The following is a 9,803-nucleotide window of genomic DNA, read 5'->3' on the forward strand; positions in this document are numbered from 1 at the left end:
AATTTTACCATGATGCTTGTTGCGTGCCTTTGGACATACATATTCATTTTAGTAATGATTTTCATCTACTCCACATTTAATTGTCAACTACCAAGTTAGCGATTTGAATGTGTGACTATGCCCACACAAATTTGAAAAAAAGGTCATCCATATTTGATTTCCTCTTAAATACGTTGCATCACTTAAATGTAAATAGATATGGAATAACAATACCACCGCGCACCTTTGATGTGGTGATCACTCTACAAGTATAAATGTTTGTGGGATGTGGGGGGTAAGTGTCGGGGTTTAAGTTTCCAGGAGGGAATTTCACATATATATATACACTTAGATTAGGCTATAGTTCTATCTTGTATCAAAAGATATGAAATAACAATATATAAATATATCTCTATCCTGAGACCAGTGATTGATGGGTAATAACCCCAAGGGGTGTGTTGTATTGGATTGGGGGAGTTTAATTGCCTTCTGAATTATCTGAGGTGCACTTGCGAGAGACTCCTTACCGAGGACCTGTGCACCCCTAAGATTAGTCAAGAAAAGTCTTGACACTGGTGCCAATCAAAAAAAGAAAAGAAAAGTGATTGATGGGTAATTATTGGTGAAACATAATTATTTAGCTTTGTTTGGTCTTCTTTGGTCCCTCCTCCCAAGATCAAAAGTTTCATATAGTTTACCCACTAGACTAAAATTCTTTGATAGGAAAATCTCAAAACTCTTTTTTCTCATGCATGTTGTATTCCGATGCAGCTGAATCATGCAGCCATTTTCCATGGGAATGTTATTTTGCCCCAAGCCGTTTGGCATCAGGCTCCTTTCTGGAATTCATTTAGTTTTTCTTTGCATATTCAGTTTGTTAAAATTATAGATGTTGCCATTCATAAATTACAATCTCATGAATTTGAAAATTTATGTGTGGCGTGTTGGATGATGTGGAATTGCCACAACAAATTGATCTTTGAAAGCAAATCTTCTAGTTCTGTTGGTCTATGGTCTAGTGCTTCTATTTACACTACGGAATTCATGGAGGTTAACCAGATTAACATTGTTTCGACTGGGCCTACTGTTGCTAAATGGTCACCACCCTCTTCAGATACATCCTTTAAAATGAATATTGCTATATCTCAATCCTAATCTTCTTCTTCTGTTGGGCTGGGTTTAATCATTCCGAATTCAAAGGGTGAAGTTATGACGGCCTTGTGTGAAGTGTGAACATATGAGGAAAGAACTACATGCTCTATGGACAACAACTTCGGTATTGGGTATTGCTCTTCTGTTTTGTCAAAATACCAGATTGTCATTGTTAAATATCATTGTGGAATGTATCTTCGCTGAATTGGTAGATCTCTTGTACTCGGATAGGATTTGTTCTTTGGAAGTGACTTGATTTTGGAGGATATTAAGCTAATTTATGAACAAATATTTACTATATTTTTTGTTACGGTTCCTTTGAGATATAATCATGTTGCTCTAGCTCTTCTTCTTAGTGTTGCAAAATAGAATAAGGAAACTATTATTCATTAAAAGAATGCCTCATTTTTTTATTTGTTTAGACTAATCTGTAGGGGAAGTTTGTTAAAGTAAGTCTTCCTCTCAAAATAGCAAATGGTGGGCAGTGATAGATGATGTGGTTTCCTAGGTTTGAAACCTACTTTAATGAGAACTTTTGTTCATGTAAAACGGATCTTAAATTTCATTTAAGCTAGAATCATGGCACTTACCCTTTATTTCTTATTGTTTCAAATGCATCTTTTTTAAAGCCAATGTCTCCCAAATGTCTCCTTTAATCCGAACATATACTTTAGAGTATGACAAGGATAATTGCAAATTTTTGCACTCTGCAATGTGTAACTTATCTCAAAGGAATTAGAAACCCTGTTTTGAGCATTCGCTCTCAATAAACTAGCCCAAAAAAGCATTGCGATTCAATGCATAACTATTCTCCAAGCTTTTCAATATTTTTCTAATGGAGCACAACTTTAAAAAAAAAGGAACAATGTAGCGTACACTCCTGCATAGATAGGCTGTCACCAAATTGAGGACTTTGTAATCCATCATGTCCTATTAATGTAGCTTTTGTAGCAAACAATTTCAAATATCTTCATTGGTATATGCCGTCCTTCCATTTCACGCAAACTAGGTTGTTACAGGAAAGGTCTCTTAAAAATGGTCTCAAAATGTTAATAGGAAGTTTCAAATTTAGAATCTCTTGAATAGAATGAGAAGCTACCTTTTCGGGGTTTAGACACTCTTAACTTGTTAGTTTTTAATTGTTTTGAGTTTCTCATGCGAATCCATCTTGCAAGGAGCTGGTAATAAACTAGTAATTGACACTTCTAATCTGCCTTGAAATTTCTCCTGTCCCAATTAAAGGAAAAAAAAAAAAAAAAAACCCCTTTGTGAGAGAGAGAGAGATAGTTGTATTCGAAAAAATCTCCATTCATCAAGCACCATTTAAAACAATATAGGACCAGAAAAATTTTACAAGAAGATCAAAGGAAAAACTAGTGGTACAAATACTGGCCAAAAAAGCTAATGGTACAATAATAGAAATTCAGAATGTATAATAATAATACAAAGAATAATTAATTTTTCAATTTCCATGTGTAAAACCTAAAACTAACTAGGTTTTCCTATAAGAGTAACATACGAGTCAAACGAGTCGTTGACTCTCACGTCAAACCCAGTACGATTCACCGAGTCCTCCGAGTTGATCTTTCCAAGCCAGACGTACCGTGTTCATGGTTCCAAAAATCCCCCAAAAACGTCTTCGCTGCATCCAAACTCGGAAAGTAAGTAGGCTCGAGGAAGATCCGACTCAGCGAGTCACACGAGTCGGAGCTCACTACAACTCGGTTCGCGTTAGCCTCCAAGCTCCCCATTACAACCACAAGCAATTGCTTGTAAGCGAAGTAGAACCTTTTCATTGCTGACTCGATCGATTGCAAAGCTTGAAGAAGATAAACCTTCTCGAACTCTCTCTTCTCGCTGTAGAGCTTCATAGCCGATTCTTGAACCCTAGGTCCACCTTTAGGGTCCACTTCTACGCCTAGTATGTACGGCACTTTGTGCTTCAGATCCTTGCATTGCTTCGTGATCTCCACCAGCGCTTTCGATCTGAAACAAAACGGTTGCGCTTCGTTGATCGAGTTAACGCTGAGTTGGTTCTTGAGTCGGAGAAAATCGTCCGGATCCATTAACACGTGAAGATCTTCGATCTCGGAGAGAAGCTTCCAGATCCGCTCGATCAAATAACAATCGCTCGCAGCCTTTTCGAATTTCTGAGCTTCGACTCGCTCAGTGACTCGCTTCAACATCTGTTGAGTCACGTAGATCCACGACTCGAGGATTTGAAGCGTGGTGTACACCGTCTGATTCTCGTAGTTCTGGATCTGATCGTACGGACTCCTTTTCAGGCAGTGAAGCTCGCTCGGCTTGCAAACGACGTCGTATTCTAGGTTCGGCTTTCCATCTAGGTTCGGCTCTCCCAAGCCTAAAGTGTACGGGCACCTCCTCATCTCGCACTCGATGGAATACAATATCTTCTCAGCGATGTCTTCGGATTTGTGCCACGTGGCGAGACGAGGGAGCAAGCTGGTCTCGCTCGTACGGCTCACCACGGTGGCTTCCGCTTCACCTGGAACCTTCCACACCTCAGCGTAGCTCCCATCGCGAGCCAACACGCCGTTAGATGATCTCAAATCGACGATCGGAGCCTTGCCGCGTGTCTCGCCGTCTTCCTCTTCGTCTTCGCAGAGATCCGCTATGAGCTGTATCTGACTCGTGGTGAGCGACTCGAGTCTCCGCTTCCACTCGCGACGGTTCGCGTACGGTCTCGGGTCGGACAAAACCGTCGAAACGAACCGGAACGAAATCTCTAAAGCTTGCAAGGCCGGTTTGAGCACAGACTCGTTTTTCCAACTCGGGAAATCCTTGGAGCTCCACAACTTTCGGAGCTCCGGTAAGCGAAGATAGTTCTCGTAAGCTGAACAAGAAGTATCGGAAGCAGCCGATATTTCGGCCGCACGATAGGTAAACGGAACCGAAACTTGGAGCTTGTTAGAGAATTTTGGAGATTTATTAGGCATGTCGGGTGAGACGATCTTTGCTTTCCAATCTAAATCAACCATTTTCTTTGTAAGTGAGAAATTGTAATGAGAGGAAAAGGAAATATATAAATCGGTAATTTTGGAGTTTTATTTTTCCGAGTTTCAGTTTGAGTTTGTTTCAATTTGAAAGAGCAAGAGACTCACAAAGGGTATTTATAGGAGGCTGAGAGATATTTGAATAAGAAAAGGCGTGTGGAATAAGAGATTGGTATGGAATTTGAAAGCCGCGGTAGTGCGGAAATTTTTAAAAAAATAAAAAATAAAAAATTCTTTTTTTATTTTTTATTTTTTTTAAAATTTCAAATTTTTATCCTAAAAATATATATTAATAATTAGGAGTCAATACACATCCAAATTCACACTCATTTTCACGCCAATGTCCGGATAAAACTTCATTGTTAGGTTTATTACCTACATATGTTGTGAAATTAGAGGATACATTAATCATAAGATAGCAGTTAAGTATGTTGTGGATTTAGCGGTAAAAATTGGTATCTGGAGTTTTTGATAAAAATATTTGGAGGGAAATTAAAAGAAAAAAGAAAAGAAGAGGAGGCGCATGAAGCTTATCCACTTCACCTAACGTGGACGGTGTCTTTGTACGTATAAGAGGAGGGAAGCTGCACTTATTGGAATCGTTGAAGTTGGACTTGGGTCATTGCACGTTCTTTTGGTTCAATTCAATCCGCCTAGGAAGCTGATCACCTGCTTCCCAATTTTTTTTTGTCTTCTGGCTTAATAACCAATCAGACGTTGACACATATAACGAACTAGGATTAAGTTAAGTAAAACCGTACTGCTTCAACTTGTTTTGTTAGACCATGGGATTATCTGGATTTTTTTTTTCTTCTTCTTAAGCTTTTCCTAGGATGCTTCCTAGTATTCGGTACCAAGTCCACTGTTGAATTGTTTACCGGTTGACACAAAGTTTGTGCGCCCGCAATTACAAACTTTGCAATTGTCGGTTTACATTGGAATAGTGAACTCAGGAATTTGTCTTTGCTTTTAGGGCTTATCCTCTAAATAAACACTATTTTAGGATACTTCGGCTTTTTGTTTAAATTGGAAAGGTAAAATAATTTTCTAACATTTCATCCGTCCTCAAAACGAGGAAAACCGAAAACCCATAATGTATTGGGTCTATTGGATTGAATTTGAAGATAAATTATTCATGAAAATAGTACCATGATTCAATAGGTTAGGTCCACTTACTTCTTTTTTTTGTTGTTGTTTTCTATTGGATAATGCCGACTATTCTTTAATATATAATAGAGCAGTTTATCTTTAAAAAAAAATAGAGCAGTTTGATGAGTCTTTACCTTCTCGGATTGTATTGAAGCCAATTCAACTTTAAAAAAACTTTACTTAAATTGCAATGGATAAGAAATATAATAGAGCAGCATGGTTTAGTTTGGGACGTGATAGAACAATTTGATTAGTTTCTACCTTATTCAGTGGACTTCTAGAGATTGAACCCAAAATATTGATTGTTTGCGTTTTGACCTCCAAAGGGCAAAAAATTGTTTATCCAAATTAATATCAGGAATTAGCATTTGACCTTTTGAATTTTTATTGATTTAATTTTTTTTTTTAATGAAACCAGGGATTAAGGTCCATTTTCAAATTTGTCCAACCTTTGCAAACAAAGAATAAATGACAATTTACATGTTAGAGAACCTTTTTAGAACATATTCCAACATCTAATGACAAAGACAAATCTGCTGAAACAAACCGTCTAAGCAAAACTCTTTTATGTCTAAGAAACTAATTCACTTTTTTTCCTTTGTATCCTTTACTTATCTCCAAACTCCAAAGGGTCGAATTCAAGTAGTTGTGTATGTGACAATTACTATTTCTTCTTTGTTCTTTATGGTATTCCCCTAGTGTTTGTCAACATCAGAAGTGCATCTTCACCAAACCATGATAAAGAGAAATTGAGTTGTTGTATCCCAGCCCCTATGAATTATGTTTGCTAAATTGGATGGCCCCCTATCCTAACCAGAAAAGGGTAAAAGAGTAATAAGTGGACCAAATATATAGAACCTAACCTCATAGTTAGCTATAAAAACACCCTCCATTTTTTTTTTCTTCTAGAGATTTATACCTAATATGATGAATTTGATTTTTCTTAATACATAGGTCAAAAAGGAAAAATAAATGTCAATGGAAGACCATTCATTTCATCCATATCAGTCTTCATAGTCTATCCAAAATTCCAAATCCAAAACATGGGTATAGCTAATTTTCCTCCATTCAAATAATGGGAATTGGTTCTCTTTGCTTTTGGAATATGGATAAGCCTCCATTCCTTTTGTCCCATTCCCACACTGCCCAAATTCAATGGCAGCAGGCTCTAAAAAAACATTGCTGTTTGCATTGCCGATTCAGATTGGACTCAATCACCGCGTTTACCGCTTCAAATTTTAGCCAATCCCACCGCCTTTGATTGGTCCACGTATCACCTATAATTGCGCCCTCTAACTAAAAAAAGCAAGACTCATGGCGTTTATTATTGAGTGAGTGGCATCCAACTCGGCACAGAACAGGCCACTCTTCTTTTGATTTCGATTTTTCTCGAGCCAACTATAAAAAATCACGCGGGGAAAACCACGTGACATGTCCCACTAAATTCCAGACACGTGGCGTGCAAATCACGTGCCCCCCACCCACTATATCATCTACATGTACCTGTCTGGATTTAGGTGGACAGATCAAGTTCCACTGGCGGTGCCAAATCGACACTCGAGATCGTGCCACGTGGAGGCTACAGTTGGGATTGTAACGGTTATTTGGCTTCCACGTCTGGCGATGGGACATGTGTCGTTGAGCAAAGTGGCCGTTGATTCTTCATTCTTCGGTATGGGCCGCCAAACCTCGAAAAAAAATAAATTTAAAAAGAAAAAAAAGGAGCTTAGGAAAGCAAAATATAAAAATGTTATTTTGTGTATTTTTGACTTTGAAGAGAGTCAATTATTTAATGCTTTGGCATAGGTCTCCTAGCAAGGAAGCATGTTTTGTGGATTATCATGATTCATGGGGCATTACCTATAATGCACTAACTATGAGGAATTGGACCATTTATCCAATAATAATAATAATAATAATAATAATAATAAGTCTGTGTAGAAGAGGATAGGGACGAATCAGGATTTTCTGGCATATCTTGAGATGGTGTCGGTATAAAAGCACAAAAAGTTTATAAAAAAAAAAAAAAAAAAAAACCTAGCGTCGCTAATGGGCTATTGCTGGGCTTGCTTGCCCCTAGATTAGAGATTTATATGATTATATTTTTATCCTTTTCAACATGCCGTGCTTCCACAGTGATTCAATTTCAAAGTCTCTTTTATGAATTTGCCCCCCAAAAGAGAGAGAGAGAGAGAGAGAGAGAGAGAGAGTTAAAAGCTGATGATTATGATTTTTGATACGATTTTTGTGCTCGCTTTTGTAGCAAAAAAGGGATGGAAAAATAATGGGAATACTAAATTTATTGAGAGTAAGATGCCTTCCGGATAAAACATGGCTCCAAATTCTTTATTGTGATTCGACAATTTGGGCGGTTCATAATATTTTTATAATATTTGTACAACAAATTTTGAGTGACAGTTGGTTGTTATTATTGGGGCAAAAAAATAATTTTGGTGTTAGGTTTAAATTTAAATCAATAACAACTAACCACCTATGATTTATTGTAAAAATATTGTGGACGTATCATTTCTTTTTTATCAAATCTTAGAAGTGTTACTAATTAAATATTATAGTTTAAAAGTAATAAATTAAACTTGAAGATTTTTAAAAAATATATATCAAATGAAAACTGCAAGCTACAACCCATATTAAATTCTAAACACTATCCTTATTCAATTTAAATGATTTGAGCTGTTTTCATTTGTACATTTTAAAACCTCGTGATTTTAATTTATAATTTAATTTCTTATACCTCTTTTAAGTAGGGAATTGTTTTTTAGAATCCTTTGCCTATAGGATTTAACATGTACATTTTATTAAAATTAGCATTTAATGCTTCCAAGTTGGAACATGCTCTCACTACTTTATCAGTTGGTTTAGCTATCTTTTATTTGGTTATAGTGTTTGTATCATTAAAGTGTGATCTCTTATTAAATTTTGTTCTGAACCGGAATAATTACAATGGCGTTTAGTGCAGGGAAATATTTTAGAATTTTTGAAAATGTTAAATGGGGTAATGTTTTAAGATTTTCGGGAATATTAAAAAATTTCACATTTGGCTGTAAATCACCCAAGGAAATTCTATGTAAGAGGTATCTGGATTCCAACTTAACCTTCTTTTTATAGGAATGTAAATCCCTTTCGAAACAAGTAAGTATCCAGATTTTCAAGCTTAAAAGAAATTACGTTTGTTATAAATGAACATTTTTACTATTTTTTCCTTTTCGTTTAACCAATGGAAATCATATCATATCATATACCATATAATAAAAGTTGGGCTAAACAACTATGATTGTGCCAAGTGGCAACACCAAATTGTAGAAAATTTAATAAATTTATTTTTTTAAAAAATAGTTATTTGGTGTCATACAACCACTATACTTAGGGGAGAACTATTGTAGTTCTTTAGATAATTTTCTCAAAAGAAAAAAAAAAAAAAAAACATCTTTGAATAAAAATATTATAAGTATTTAAAAAAAAATGTGCATCTAACATTATCTTTAAAAGCTATTGTTTTGCTACACGATATTAAGGATAAGCACATTTTCTATCTCGAAAAAAAGAAAAAGAGAAGGATAATCACATTTTAAGTTCTTGAAAAAACACCATTTAGTTTGTTTTCATGGTTAAAGAGGTTTGACTCAAAACAAACCCTACACTCTAGTTAGAGACGTTTGGATCCAAAAAAACCTCTATAGTCTGTATTGCATCTAAATTCAAATCTATAAATATGGTACATCAATGCTTCGGATAAAAAAGCTAATCTATAAATTGTTCTTATCAACTTTATTCTGCTTATAAACCTTTTTCTTTTCACCATTATCAACAATTTCCTCTTTAATAATTGAGTGTTGATTAGGAATTCTCAAATGTTAACTGTAGGGATGAAGGGCCCATATAAGGATATTGGGCCGTGGGCTGCGACCGAGGATGTCAGATAGCCCGAGGATAAATAAGTATTGACGAAGACGGGTAGGTTATTGAGCCAAAGAAGAGGTTGAGTCACAGTGAACAAGTGATGTTGTCCGAGGAGCTACCCCTCCTCAGACGGTAGATTAGAGGCCTGAAGTCTGACCACCCATCAAGCCCTAGGCAATGGGCAACCATGCTTGGGAGGATAACTTTCAGTGAGAGGTGAGTCACAGTGAACAAGTGATGTTGTCCGAGGAGCTACCCCTCCTCAGACGGTAGATTAGAGGCCTGAAGTTTGACCACCCATCAAGCCCTAGGCAATGGGCAACCATGCTTGGGAGGATAACTTTCAGTGAGAGGTGAGTCACTAGAGAGATGAGACAGGTCTGGACATAAAGCTGCTACCACCGCATTGAATGCCCTGCATCTAACCTTTTGGCTGCATTAATGTGGAAATGATACCTGAACAGTAGTTCCTAGCCTTACAACTACCCAAAGAGACTTCAGGAATGTGCTGATGGGACAAGTATCAAGAAGATAAGTAATCTAATCTACACATGGAGGCTGGGATGAAATAAGAGAAGGACATATAAAAGG

At 36.6% G+C, this 9,803-nt stretch overlaps 1 protein-coding gene across 1 annotated transcript; it reads right to left on the minus strand.

Moving 5' to 3' along the window:
• Positions 1 to 2,418: 2,418 nt before the first annotated feature.
• Positions 2,419 to 4,248, minus strand: LOC142640705 (nematode resistance protein-like HSPRO2). Its single transcript, XM_075814920.1, has one exon. It carries the CDS (start codon positions 4,128 to 4,130, stop codon positions 2,694 to 2,696), a length of 1,437 nt encoding a protein of 478 aa, XP_075671035.1. The 5' UTR covers positions 4,131 to 4,248; the 3' UTR covers positions 2,419 to 2,693.
• Between the last annotated feature and the right edge of the window lie 5,555 nt (positions 4,249 to 9,803).

The sequence above is a fragment of the Castanea sativa genome, chromosome 6, assembly GCF_040712315.1.
Source record: "Castanea sativa cultivar Marrone di Chiusa Pesio chromosome 6, ASM4071231v1".
NCBI classification, from domain to species: Eukaryota; Viridiplantae; Streptophyta; class Magnoliopsida; order Fagales; family Fagaceae; genus Castanea; species Castanea sativa.